The 14,540-nt window shown below is 48.0% G+C and overlaps 1 protein-coding gene across 1 annotated transcript; it reads right to left on the reverse strand.

Annotated features, from left to right (window-relative positions):
• Positions 1-479: 479 nt before the first annotated feature.
• LOC115777777 (Fc receptor-like B) lies at positions 480-2,067 on the reverse strand (the record flags this gene model as incomplete). The annotated part of the gene is made up of 3 exons (XM_030725762.1): positions 2,051-2,067; positions 786-1,027; positions 480-706 (listed from the first exon to the last, which is right to left on the reverse strand). Coding segments are annotated over exons 1-3 (486 nt in total), but the record flags the coding sequence as incomplete, so codon positions are not given.
• Between the last annotated feature and the right edge of the window lie 12,473 nt (positions 2,068-14,540).

The raw sequence follows: 14,540 nt of genomic DNA on the forward strand, positions 1-14,540 counted from the left end.
TTGATCAGATGAAATTATTGAAAATGTACCTTTAATCTAAGAAAATGTTGAAATGTGTTTTAGTTGTTTACAAATGTCACAAACGTTAAACCAATAACATGCTTACAGAATATAAATACAAAAAATAATAACCATGAGAACCTGTATAAGTAGGTTCATAATTTAAAAAAAGGAGATGCAAAATCCAAAAATCTGATGTTCAACTTTACCTTTCCTGTAAACATGTCTCACCAGCAGAACCAGTAACACCAGTAGAACCACAACATAGACTGATCCAACAAATGACATCACAGAGAGAACAGGAGGAGAGAGTGATGCAGGTGTGGATGTAGGTGGAGGTGTGGATGTAGGTGGAGGTGTGGTGGTGTGTCTCTCTAAAATAAAGCAAACACAGTCATTAAGTTATGGTCACATTGTGAATGTTGAAACCTGCAGAAACACAGACAGGTGAGTGTGTCACCTGTGACAGTGATCCAGCTGGATGGAGACTCTCCATGACCGCTGATGTCACACTTGTAGAGGCCTTCATCAGACCTGGAAACATGCTGGATGGTCATGTGACCTGTAGGCTGCTTCCTGATGAGGGAGCCATCTTTATAGAAAGCAGCTGGGAGGTTGGAGGGAGTGGTCTTTGTTTGACAGAGCAGAGTGACGTCATCTCCCTCCATCACAGGGAGGACAGGACTCTGCAGGATCACTGATCCACCTCAACACAGAGACAAACTACAGCATTTCATCCATTTACACACAGCTTCATCAACACTAACTCCACACACTCAGCTTACCAGAGACTGTGAGGTTAACCATGTTACTGATGGCACCCTCTCTGGACTCACACCAGTAAACTCCACTGTCCTGTGGGTCAGTGTAGCTGATGTTACAGGAAGAACCAGCTGGTTGTCCAAACTCATCTCCACACTCAGCTCTGGTGTCTGTGCTTGTGTTTCTCCTCAGAGTCCATCCAGCAGAGCTGTCGTCCTCCTCACAGCTCAGAGACACAAACTCGTCTTTAAACAGCTGAGAGCTGCTGGGACTCACAGTCAGACGAGCTGTGAGGGTTACAATGAAACATGAAGCCAAACAGGTCATACAGTGTATCACAAAAGTGAGTACACCCCTCACATTTCTGCAGATATTTAAGTATATCTTTTCATGGGACAATACTGACAAAATGACACTTTGACACAATGAACAGTAGTCTGTGTGCAGCTTATATAACAGTCTTCATGTAGAGCAACAATTCATCTTTTAAGATCCTCAGAGTTCTTTGCCATGTTGGAACTTTCAGTGACCAGTATGAGAGAGTATAAGAGCTGTACTGCAACACTGAACACACCTGCTCCCTATGCACACCTGAGACCTAGTAACACTAATGAGTCACATGACATTTTGGAGGGGAAATGACAAGCAGTGCTCAATGTGGACATTTACGGGTGTTGTCTCTTAGGGGTGTACTCACTTTTGTTGCTGCTGGTTATGACATTAATGGCTGTATACTGAGTTATTTTGAGGGAAGAATAAATTTACACTGTTATATAAGCTGCACAAAGACTACTTTTCATTGTGTCAAAGTGTCATTTTGTCAGTGTTGTCCCATGAAAAGATCTGCAGAAATGTGAGGGGTGTGCTCACTTTTGTGATACACTGTATCAGGTTGAAGCTGTGACAGAAGAAGGTTACTGACCTTGGTTTGTTGTGCAGCTCAGCAGTGAGATCAGAACTAAAGAGAAATTAAACTCAGGTTGGTTTGAGGTGAACATAAAGAACAACTCCACACAAACAGCTCACATGATCTTTTATGATCCATCTATCTGGTGAGGATCTTACATATTTCCACACAATTCACACTGTCCAGGCTCTAAAAAACAACTAAAGCAATTATTGTGATTATATGCACTGACTATACTGTGAGTACAAATACAGACTGTCATCTTCACTGTCACAGTAAAGTCATGTGTCCTCTGTGCAGCTGTGTTCATGTAATCAGTGAATGATCTGAGCTTTTCACTGCCTGCTGTCTCTTGAGCACAGATAAAGAGTCAGTTCAGACCTGCAGTTGGTCCTCATGGTGTTTGAACTTGAATTCAGCCTGATTAGTTTTTCATGTCTTCTCCTCCATCATCAGTTATCAGGAGAGCAGACAGTCAAAGGTCAATGATTCAAACAAACACAGAGATTCTACTTACAGAGCAGACACAGCACAGATGTTTCCTTCATCGTCCTTCTCACTCATTTGAGCTTTTTTTCATTTCTCTCACTGACACCAAGTAAAGCCCCGCCCTCTTCCTCTGAGCACCAGCTTTACTATTGGTGCAGACACAGTGGGGGGACTATTTCCTTTGTGAACAAGTGCACACACACATACACATTTCCCCCTCGGTGAGAGAGGCAGATATGAGCTGAAACTCAGGAATCAAACCAGGGACGCTGCTGTTATGGAGCTGAACTGGAACCATTCACACACTGAGGCCCTCTGGACACATTTAATTACAGCTGTGCAGAGACACACTGATGACTGACTGGAACACTATGATTCACATTTAGATCAACACCATCCTCCCACAGACTTTATATATATATGGCCAGTAGAGGGAGCTGCTGGACTGTAAATGCTTTTTGCTGGAAAAAAGTTCCCACTGTGAGAATGTGCTGATCCTAACAAAATGGTCAACTGACTATATTAATGAGAGCGTTTATTGAGCACAATGTTATGCAGTGGAGCACTAATTCCTTTTCAACCCACTCATAGTTAAATGGATATGTCTGACCACAAACAGGATATCAATGTCAGTTTACTCTACCTGCATTATTAGTGTGTTATACAGTGTTTGATAATATATGTAGTGAATGTATGCATTAGCATTACAAACCAGTGTTCATCTTATTTCTCTCTTAGACCACAAGTTGCATCTGTGATCCCTACATGCTGAGCTCTGTGTATAGCCGTGCTGCATGATCCTTATTAAAGTTTCGCCAACATCCAGACTCTCGAGGTGTTCTTACCGACACACTGGGGCGGTCCCATGATACTCCGGCCCAGCCCTTACAGTCCATAAACAGTCACTCGTCTAAACAGTGGTTCTTCGAGCCGGATTTCGTGAGGCTGCCTTGGATTTACGCCTATGTGATGCAGCCTCCGCGACCTGGTGAGGAGCTTCCTGCAGCTTCTACACGCCCTAAGCGTCAGTCTCACCTGCCTGCTTACCTGAGAGATTATGAGGTCCGAGCAGCAGGTTGGGAACCGATAGAGCCACCCCCGGCACCACATGCAGCACAGCATACACAGGGTTCAGAGGACTGGACTCCCAACGTGGCCGCGGCAGAAGTGGGAAGGAGGACGGTGCAGGCATCCCGCCCCACCAGCGCCAGCCCTATCAGCCAGTATGCCGAGTCTACAGCGAAGGAGTGGAGCCCCATGGGGGGGGGACGATCCGCCGCGACACCTACACTTGAGGAGAACGCATGGTACCCTTCCCGGTCCAGTGCACAGCTGATCGGTCCCGCTGGGAGCAACCAGACATCTCCTTCTGCCTTCTATAGACCGTGGGAGGGCCCTGATCAGCAGGAGGCACAGTCAGTGCCTCATGATGGACATGTTGGGTTATATAGACAGTCTGTGTCTCATAGTGATAAGTTGCAGTTGAGTGCTTATGATGATGAGAATGTTATTTCCTTCTGTCAGCCCCCCGGTGGTGCCTCCCATGACCCGCAGCCCAAGTCTGCTTGGAAATCGCATGCAGAACCAGTGCTACGACCACAGCCTCTGAGGTTAGACCGCCTGCGCCTCAGGCTAGTCATTATCCTCAGGGCCCTGGTGAGCACCCCACCTCCGCACGAGAACAAGACCTGATGGACTCCATCAACCGCATGATGCGGGAGCTACAACTCATCAAGGATCAAGCAGAGGGCCCGCGTGCTGAGGAATCCACAGGTGGGTCAACAATATCCAGGTGAGCAGCTACACCATGCGCTACCTCCACCCCAGTATCAGCTGAGTGATTATTTTCCTCAGCCATCTTCATTCAGTCAGGCCTACATTCAGGGTTACCCGCACCAACCGGTTCCCGGCTGGACTCCAACCAGACTTGCCGAACCACCGAGCTTAGCTACCCGCAAGCCGTCGAGCGCACCCTCAGGCCCTCAGGTGAGGTATGAGCCACACCCTATGGCGCACGTTGCAACAGTACACCAACCCCCCGCCTTCCTCAGAGAGAGAACGTACCGGGGACCCGTTCCAACCATTCCCGACTTCGCCAAAGGAGACCCTAGTGAATTCACCCGTCTCAAGATCGCTTTGGAGAACCTTCTACCGCCTGACGCCACCGAGCTGTTCTGTTACCAAATTCTTCTGGACCACCTCAAACTAGAGGAGGCTCGCCTTGTAGCTGATGCCTAATTGAATTCATCTACACCTTATTCGGACACGATGGCTGCCTTGACCGACAGATTTGGTCAACCGCATAAGTTGGCCTTGAAGAAGATCGCCACGGTGATGAACGCTCCAGACATCCGACGAGGAGATTCCCAAGCCTTTCAGAAGTTTGCTTTACAAGTGAGAGCCTTGGTGGGAATGCTCCAGACCCTTGGACGTGAAGGCATAGCAGAGCTCCAGTGCGGGTCCCACGTCGAGCGGCTCTTGAGTAAACTTCCCTCTGACCTGCGATCAGAATATCGGAGATGTACGTTCCGTCGATCAGGAGTTGGGTACAATCTCACCGACTTCTCCGATTGGCTGCAACATGAGGCGTGGTGCCAGGATAGTGAGAGCCATGCTAGCTTCCAGGACCCTCGGCCCGAGGGGAAACGACGCTCGGATCAGCGGCATGACACCAAGAATCCTCGTCCAGCCACGATCTTGCATGGGGTCGAGGTTACTCCTGACCAGCAGCCAGTAGAACCACCCAGTCGAAACCTGATCCACCAGGTAAGAAAAGGAACAAGCACGCGTACTGCCCATATTGTGAGTGTGAGGATCATTTCCTGAGCCAGTGCGACACCTTTAAGTCCTTTGATAAGGCCCAAGTTATCCAGTGGATAAAGTATAACCGACGCTGCTGGCGGTGCGGCAGAGCCCATCAGGCGGCCCAATGTGACCTGAAGAAACTCTGCAGCAAGTGTCAGGGCAAACACCTCCAGATACTACATGAGGTCAATGTTAGGCAGGCAAGGGAGAGGTCCTGTCTGGTCAGCTCGGCTACAGAGACACTATACCTTGATCGGCCAGCAGAATGCAGCCGGGTACTCTTGAAGGTTGTCCGGGTTCTTCTTCATTACGAGAACCAGACACTTGATACCTACGCGGTCCTAGACGATGGCTCAGAACGCACAATGATCCTGACTGCAGCAGCACATAAGCTAGGCCTCCAAGGGCACCCAGAATCTTTAGCCCTGCGGACCATCAGACAGGATGTACAAACCCTGGATGGCGCCTCCGTTACCTTCAGAGTTTCATCTACCATCCAACCCAACCGAACCTTCCAGGTCAAGGATGCCTTCACTGCCGAACGTCTAAGCCTAGCTGATCACACCTATCCTGTGGCTGCACTCAAGAGAAGGTTCAAACACCTCCATGACCTCCCACTCCAAGCCTTCGACAAGGTACGGCCTATGTTGCTCATCGGGGCCGACAACCCTCACTTGATTACACCGGACGAACCGGTGCGTCTAGGTCCCCCCGGTGGTCCTGCGGCCATAAAGACCAGGCTTGGTTGGACTCTCCAGGGGCCGGCTCGGATGGCAGAGCTCCAGCTATCACCTCAGCAGTGTTTATTCACGTCGCTCAGTCCTTGAGAAGCAGAACTGCTGAGGAATGTAGAGAAGCTCTGGCAGCTCGACCTCTTACCATCGAGGAGCGAGAAGCAGGTGACACGATCACGAGAAGACCAACAAGCCATTGATCTCCTGGAGTCCAAAACGCAGCGCGTTGAGGTTCATGGTACCTCCCGGTATGCGACCCCTCTACTTCGGAGGAAAACCTTTCCGTCCTTCCAGGCCCCCATGGAGGCAGTAATGCCAAGGCTTAGGAGCTTGGAGAAACGCCTATTACAAGATCCCATGAGTGCAGCTGCTTATGAAGCAGAGATTGCGAAGCTGGAGGCCGCCGGTACAGTTGCTAAAGTAGTCAGGCCAGATATCTCATCCAGTGGAGAAAGCTGGTACATCCCACACCACCTGGTGCAACACAATGGGAAAAATCGAGTTGTATTCGACTGTTCCTTTCGATACAAGGGCCTCAGTCTAAATGAGTACCTGCTACCTGGCCCTGCCTTGAGCCCTTCCTTACTAGGCGTCCTTCTGCGGTTCAGAGAACACTGTGTCGGTGTTAGTGGTGACATCAAGGGCTTGTTTCACCAAGTGCGGTTACTACCAGAAGACAGGCCCCTTCTGCGCTTCCTTTGGCGCAACATGCGAAGAGAGAACCTGCCGGAAGTCTACGAGTGGCGGGTGCTGCCCTTCGGTACCACGGGCAGCCCCTGCTGTGCCACCTATGCCCTGCAGAGGCATGTCTTTGACTACAGCAAGCCTGGAAGCACAGAGCGCTTCTCAATAGAGAAATGCTTCTACGTGGACAATTGCCTCCAGAGCGTGCCATCCACACAAGAGGCCATACAACTGATCAACAACCTTAGAGACCTTCTCCAAAGTGGAGGGTTTGAGATCCGGCAGTGGGCGAGCAACGTGCCGGGCGTCATCAGCCACCTCCCGGCCGAGGCCAGGTCAGAGAAGCTAGAGCTATGGCTAACATGTGATAAGTTGGAAGCGCGCGAGTCCACCTTAGGACTGTGCTGGCAGTGTGACGCGGACACCTTCAGTTACAAGCACAGGCCTATCACCTATGACACGGTGACCATGCGGAACATCTACCGAGTGCTCGCCAGTCAGTACGACCCACTCGGATTCTTGCTACCCTACACCACAAGGGCAAAGGTCCTGGTCCAGCAGCTATGGGACCGGCGGAGGGACTGGGATGACCCCAGTCTCCCAGCAGAGCTTCTGACCGCCTGGTGCACCTGGGAACGTGAACTCGAACACCTGTCTCACATACAACTGGCTCGATGTTACACCCCGGCAGAGATGGACCACGCTGCAACCAGGAGAGACATCCACATATTCTGTGATGCCTCTGAGAAAGCGTATGGAGCGGTCGCTTACCTGCGGTCTGAAGATCCCAAAGGGAGGATCTGCATTGCGTTCCTTCTTGCATGCTCAAGAGTTGCCCCTCGGAAGCAACTTTCCATGCCCCGACTCGAACTATGTGCAGCAGTCACAGGAGCACAGTTGGCCAAACTACTAAGGAATGAGCTCACCCTTGAGATTCGCCACTGTGTGCTTTGGAGTGACTCCACCACTGTCCTTACATGGCTACATTCAGAGTCGTGTCGTTTCAAAGTGTTCGTAGGCACCCGGGTAGCAGAGATACAGGAGCTTACGGACCTCCAGTCCTGGCGATACATTGATTCTCCACGGAATCCGGCAGATGACCTCACAAAGGGGAAGTCCCTGCAACACCTAGGGGAACCAAGCCGGTGGAGTCAGGGACCCAAATTTCTGCAGTTAGCCCCGGAAGAGTGGCCAACCCTTCCTTTGCAGCATTCCTCCGAGTCTGGAGACACTACTGAACTCAGACGTTCGGCTTTCTGTGGTCTGAGTAGCACCACTGATCCGCCGAGTATGGACTGGTCCCTATTCAAGACTTGGAAGGAGTTGATGGAAACACTAGCGCAGGAGCTTCACGGGGCGGCTGGGCTGTCAGGGCCACCTACAGCTAGTACATACCAGGATGCCGAATTCTTTAATTTCCAGAGGGCGCAGCAAGAGAGCTTTGCAGATGACTATGACCTCCTCAAGGCAGGGAAGCCCGTAGCATCCAATAGTCGTCTCCTTTGCCTTGCTCCGGAGTTCGACACAACGCATGCAGTCGTTAGAGTGGGTGGACGACTCCGTAGAGGGGAAGGATTAGATCCAGCTGCAGTACACCCCATTGTACTTGACCCTAGTCACCCGACCACCAAATTACTCATCCAGGAGTATGACACCAAACTGTGCCACCCTGGGCCCGAACGAGTCTTCGCGGAGTTAAGACGCAGGGTGTGGATCCTAAGGGGGCGTGAGGCCGTAAAGCGTTGCCAGCAGGTGTGTGTCGAGTGCCGTCGATGGAGATCCCCACCTGCTGTACAACGGATGGCTGACCTACCACCGCCAAGGCTTAGATTGTTTAAGCCAGCGTTCTACTCCTGTGGTATTGACTGCTTCGGACCGCTCCTGGCGAAGGTTGGCCGAAGAACGGAGAAACAATGGGGTATACTCTTTAAGTGCCTCACCACCAGAGCGGTACACCTAGAGGTGTTACCTTCACTTGACTGTGACTCCTTCTTGATAGCTCTCCGGAGGTTTGTAGCTCGGCGAGGCAAGCCAGCAGAGTTGTACTCAGACCAAGGAACCAATTTCCGAGGAGGCGAGCGGGAGCTGAGGGACACCTTTTCCAGCCTATGTCCTGACCTCCAGCAGCAGTTAGCCACACAGCAGATTGCGTTCCACTTCAATCCACCAGCGGCACCTCACTTCGGCGGAGCATGGGAGCGCGAGATCTGGTCAGTAAAGTCTGCCCTGTACACCACTCTGGGTGCTCAGACTGTGAGCGACGAAGTTCTCAGAACCATCTTAATAGAGATTGAATCCATACTCAACTCTAAGCCGCTAGGTTACGTTTCGGCCGATGTAGCAGACGTTGACCCTGTCACGCCCAATTACCTGCTGATGGGGCGGCCAGACAGCTCCCTGCCCCAGGTAGTCTATCCGCAATCCGAGCTCCTTGGACATCGGAGGTGGAGGCACTCTCAGGTGCTGGCAGACAGGTTCTGGACGGCATTCGTAAAGAACTACTTACCTGGTCTGCAGCTACGGAACAAGTGGAGGACCACTACCCCAGACATGATGGTTGGAGCCGTAGTCATGGTAGTAGACCCACAGGTGCCTCGATCGGTTTGGAGAATCGGAAAGGTGGTGAAAGTGTTCCCAGGCCCAGATGGTCATGTCAGGACGGCTGAGATACAGATCGAGGACAAGATATACACCAGGCCAATCACTCGTCTCATCATTCTGCCTAAGATGCCGGAGGAGGAGGTCAATGGGCCGTGAGCAGGGAGGCTCACTTCAGTCTTTCTAGGGAGCACATTTGGCATCAAATGTGGGGGGCGGCAGTGTTAGAAAGACTAAGGGCTGCAGCCGACAGTTCGCGCATGCGCCCAGATCACACACGACGTACTTGGTACGTTCCCCTTTTCCTTTCAAGTGCAGACAGACACAGACGCCATTAGGAGCACTCATCGCCGACTCGCCAGACAATCCAGCCTCGCAGTGCCTGTGACTGCAGAGCTGCTCACCTTGTAGCAGATGCGAGATTGTGTGTCACTGATGATCCGTGAGTGTTTCCATTGTTAATGTTGATTGTTGTATGCCGATGTAGTGCGGTTAGCGCTGGCGGCTAATGTTCGTGGCTAACGTTAGCGATTAGCGTTAGCGATTAGCCTGTTTGTACTTAGCTGTTTGCTGTATTAGAGGCTAAGCTAGCGATTTGTTTGCTGTGCCTGCTATATATCAATCCATTTGTGATTGTTTGCATCATTGTCAACTGACTATATTAATGAGAGCGTTTATTGAGCACAATGGTATGCAGTGGAGCACTAATTCCTTTTCAACCCACTCATAGTTAAATGGATATGTCTGACCACAAACAGGATATCAATGTCAGTTTACTCTACCTGCATTATTGGTGTGTTATACAGTGTTTGATAATATATGTAGTGAATGTATGCATTAGCATTACAAACCAGTGTTCATCTTATTTCTCTCTTAGACCACAAGTTGCATCTGTGATCCCTACATGCTGAGCTCTGTGTATAGCCATGCTGCATGATCCTTATTAAAGTTTCGCCAACATCCAGACTCTCGAGGTGTTCTTACCGACACACCGGGGCGGTCCCATGATACTCCGGCCCAGCCCTTACAGTCCATAAACAGTCAGTCGTCTAAACACATGGATACAATACTGACTCACTCACTGCTGTTCTGAGATTGTTTAATGCAGTTTGGGAATCAGGTACAATATCGTCTACATGAAAACAGTGTGTTATTGTTCCAATACTAAAACCTGGGAAAGATCCGTCTGACCCATCGAGTGACAGACCAATAGTTATACAGTTATACAGTTATACAGGAGTGTATGACTTTGGAAGCTGAATATATTGCAGTGCTTGAGGAAATTAAGGGGGATGAGGATGATGGGTGGTGGTGGACATGGCGGCAGGGGACATGGAGCCTTTCAAGCTTGGGGAGACTGTTACACTTGTGGTCAACAAGGACACTGGTCCGGAGAATACCCTAATGCTTTGCAACCACCCCGACCACCAGTGAGCGGAAGAGGCAATGTGAGCCAAGGCTATGTCACACCTCTAAGAGGTTGGCATCAAGCCCCAAATGCAAGAATGGCCCCATCTAGTGGACCAGGAGGCCAATACCCATTGGTGGACCCAGAAAACTGTCATTCTGGCTCCTGGGAACAGCAACAATGCCACACCCCACAGAGAAGCCTGTGCAATAGGGAAAAGGTGGCCCCTATGTTGCATGTAATGCTGGCACAGTCTCATCTGCAATTTTTGGTTGATACTGGAGCAACCTATTCAACCATCAAGGAAGCTCCACAACAAACGGACATTTCCAAAATCACAGTGATAGTGGTGGGATTCTCTGGGGTACCACAAAAACTGCCATTAACTAAGCCATTGACTGTACAGCTGGCTAACCAAACTCTGAAACATGAGTTCCTGTTGTCTCCACAAGTGCCGGTGAATCTATTAGGCCGTGACTTGCTCATTAAGCTGGAGCGACTATTTTGTGCAGTGCTGATGGACTGAAAATCTCCTTCCCTAATGGACAAATTTTGACATGCAGCTCCCCGGAAGCTATTAATTCAGGACAGTGGCTAGTTCAACCCCTGCCCACCATTACTTCACCTGTTGACATCTACTGAGGTCGACTAGAACCAGAGACACCTGATTAACCGGGACTGATGACTAAGTACCTAAAGTGGAAACCATGGATCACGCTGTTGCGTCTGTACACCACCCTCACTGATCCCCCTCATGTAATTCTGTATTATGATAGGAATGAGGATGAATGTTATGCTGAACGCTTTGGTATAGGATTGGAAGGTCACATGGGTCACATAGTTACTCAAAATCTCTTTGTTGCACCACAGGGTGTTGCCGCTTTAGCGAACCTTACGCAAACACAAATGGAGTGGTATGAAATGTTCACAGAATCCCATCCACATGTCTCGTTAGCATTGCATCTGGGCCACCAAGCTAAAGTCTTGGGCCCCATGATTAAATGTTCTATGGCAATTACTAATTGGACACCTACTCAGATTCCAGGAGTAATTTACTCCTCTAAATTTGATACATATTGCATACAGGTGCATGCCAAAAATACTGTTTTGCTGGAACAGTGTTGCTCTCACGAGACCATGGTCATGAGCTTTCAGATCATGAATGCACAGAGAAACTCCTGGCTACGTTGCCTAGTACTCTGTGGTCCAACAGATATGGGCCTTTGTGTTGAATGCCCACCTATAACTTTTGAGGTGACTTCGGATGTTCCTATTAGGCATCCCCGATATCCACATGTTGACATGTTGACAGATATCAGTATCAACCATATTATGATGAACTTAAAGCTTTCGTGTCAGTACACTCACACACAGCAGATTGGGTCTTGCTGAAAGTCATAAAGAGGAAGTGGTCGGCTCCAAGGTGGACAGGGCCGTATAAGGTGGTGGAAATGTCACATGCCGTCCGGCTGGATGGAAAAGGAGACACGGGGTACCACAGGAGCCAGTGTGCACCCATACATTACCCATATGTGGCTAATGTGTTGAAATATTCTTCTGTCAATACTTTAAAGAAGTTATCAGGTAATATTTGAACCAGTGGTTTGTTTGTTTGTTGGTGTCAGTGACCAACATCAGCTGTGCAGAGCGTCCAATATATACAAGTGTCTGTATTTATTATTATTTGTTCCTCTGTTTGTTTGTGTATGCAGTCAGACCCACTGCTGTATTTAACTTTTTTTAATTAGCATATATATATATATATATATATTTTTTTTGTTTTTTTTTTTGTTTTTTTTTTGTTTTTTTTTGTTTTATGCATTAGTTTAAAGTGCTGCTGTTATTCTGTGCTGTGTGCCGACTAATTTCTGAGGCTCCAATAAATTCAGACTTGTTCTTGTTTATTAAAGTCATTAATCATGTTTGCTGGACCGTCTCTCCACCCTGGAGAAAGAAGTCAGTTTTCTACCCCATCACTTTCTACATCCATGTCACTGGAAGCCTGCCTGTGGCTGAGCCTTTGCTTTGTTTTAGCCACATGTTACATAGTTTATTGTCATAAACTGCCAGAAATTTCTTTTCAAATTAAGTCTCATATATTTTGTTGTCTGTGGAGTGGAGTGGGGGGTAAATGGAGTAGAGGAATGAGTGTGAATCTGTGGAAGTATGCATGTACCTATTTATTTTACTTCTCTCTTTTACTGTTTATTATCATTTTAAAGACACTAGATAGAGACTGTTTACACAAGTTTGTTGTCTCATCGCTGCACAATGACAATAATGATATTCTGATTCAATAAGACATAAATGTGGGGGGTGAGCAGCTAGCTTGTTTGTGTTCAGAGTCAAAGAGCAGCTGTACCTGCTCCTCCTGGTTCTGATGCTTTCTAGTCCATCACTGATGCCTTCAGTTCTCACTGCTGAGTAGACCACAGTTGAATCCCATCCTGCAGAATGAAACCATTTCAGTTACAGCAGTGCTGTTATATTACTGCACTAAACTAAACATGTTTTATTACTGCAGCAGTGTGAGCAGATGAAGGTGAAGCTCTTATAAACCGCAGCAGGCTGTGAGCTTTGGTCCATCCTAACACCTCTGCTGTGAACCTCAGAATAACTACAGCACTGGGGGGGGGGGGGGGGGGGGGGGGGGGGGGGTATTTCTGAGAATTGGAGGGTCGACGACCACAAAGCTCACACCTTCTTTCAGTGTAAACTGAAAGAAGTTGATGCTGTGGCTGGATCTGCAGGGCTTTGAAAAGTCCTTGAATTCAAGGACAGTTTGGGTCTAATCTGGGCTCATTCTGGTAAACAGCTGTGGGCAAAATGTTCTGACACAGGTGTGGTTCAAAGGTCACAACACACCTGACATCTCACACATATAAGCAGGCTGAATCAATGAGGTAGTCCCATTAAGGCCTCACGTGTCCATAACCCATAACTATTGGCTATTTCTAATGAATTCATTCAGCTTAAAGAGAAGTCAGAATATAATCAGAGTCAGCGTGGAGACAGAGGAGAGCAGCTGTACCTCGTATCTTTGACCTGTGTTTCTTGTCTTTGACGTCTTCTGGTCTCACGTCTGAGTCGACTGCAGCTGCATCAGTGACTGCACAATGAAACACACACAGAGGACTCACTGTGGGTCGCACAGCTGATTGAGTAGATGCTGCTGCAGAAATCGTTAGACAAAAAGGGTTCAGGTCTTTGAGGCTGTTCATGTCAGATGGATGAATAAATGTAGAACAGATTCAGGATTTGAAGTTAAACCATAAATATGAAGCAGTAAAATTAAACAAAGTGAAAAGATCAGAATTATGGATCAAACAGTTTTGATTCCTGATTTGTGTGCAGACTTTACAGAGATGCTTTTACAAATATTTACACACATTTCTTCTTCTTTTTTAATGCCTGTGGTCAAACACATTCAGCCTACATTTTGTTAATTTAATGAGAAACAGGAAACTGGTTGACTGCAGAGCTGTTAGCCACAAACAGATGGTTCAATAGTCAGTGAGCTCAGAGAGATAGACTGATGATTTGATATCATTATATGTGATATCATCTATTCAATCCTTTTTTTGATCAGATTAAATTATTAAAAAGAAAATGTACCTTTAATCTAAGAAAAAGTTGAAATGTGTTTTAGTCTTTTTCAAATGTCAAACTTTAAACCAATAACATGCTCACAGAAAATAAATACAAACAATAATAACCATGAGAGTCTGTATGAAAAGGTACCTAATTTAAAAAAAGGACACACAAACTCCACAAATCTGAGTTTCAACTTTAACTTTCCTGCAAACATGTTTCACCAGCAGAACCACAACACAGAATGATCCAACAAATGACATCATAGAGAGAACAGGAGAGGAGAGTGATGGAGGGGTGGATGTAGGTGGAGGTGTGGATGTAGGTGGAGGTGTGGTGGTGTGTCTCTCTACAATAAAGCAAACACAGTCATTAAGTTATGGTCACATTGTGAATGTTGAAACCTGCAGAAACACAGACAGGTGAGTGTGTCACCTGTGACAGTGATCCAGCTGGATGGAGACTCTCCATGACCGCTGATGTCACACTTGTAGAGGCCTTCATCAGACCTGGAAACATGCTGGATGGTCATGTGACCTGTAGTCTGCTTCCTGATGAGGGA

This window comes from Archocentrus centrarchus, unplaced genomic scaffold (assembly GCF_007364275.1).
Source record: "Archocentrus centrarchus isolate MPI-CPG fArcCen1 unplaced genomic scaffold, fArcCen1 scaffold_72_ctg1, whole genome shotgun sequence".
Classification (NCBI taxonomy): Eukaryota; Metazoa; Chordata; class Actinopteri; order Cichliformes; family Cichlidae; genus Archocentrus; species Archocentrus centrarchus.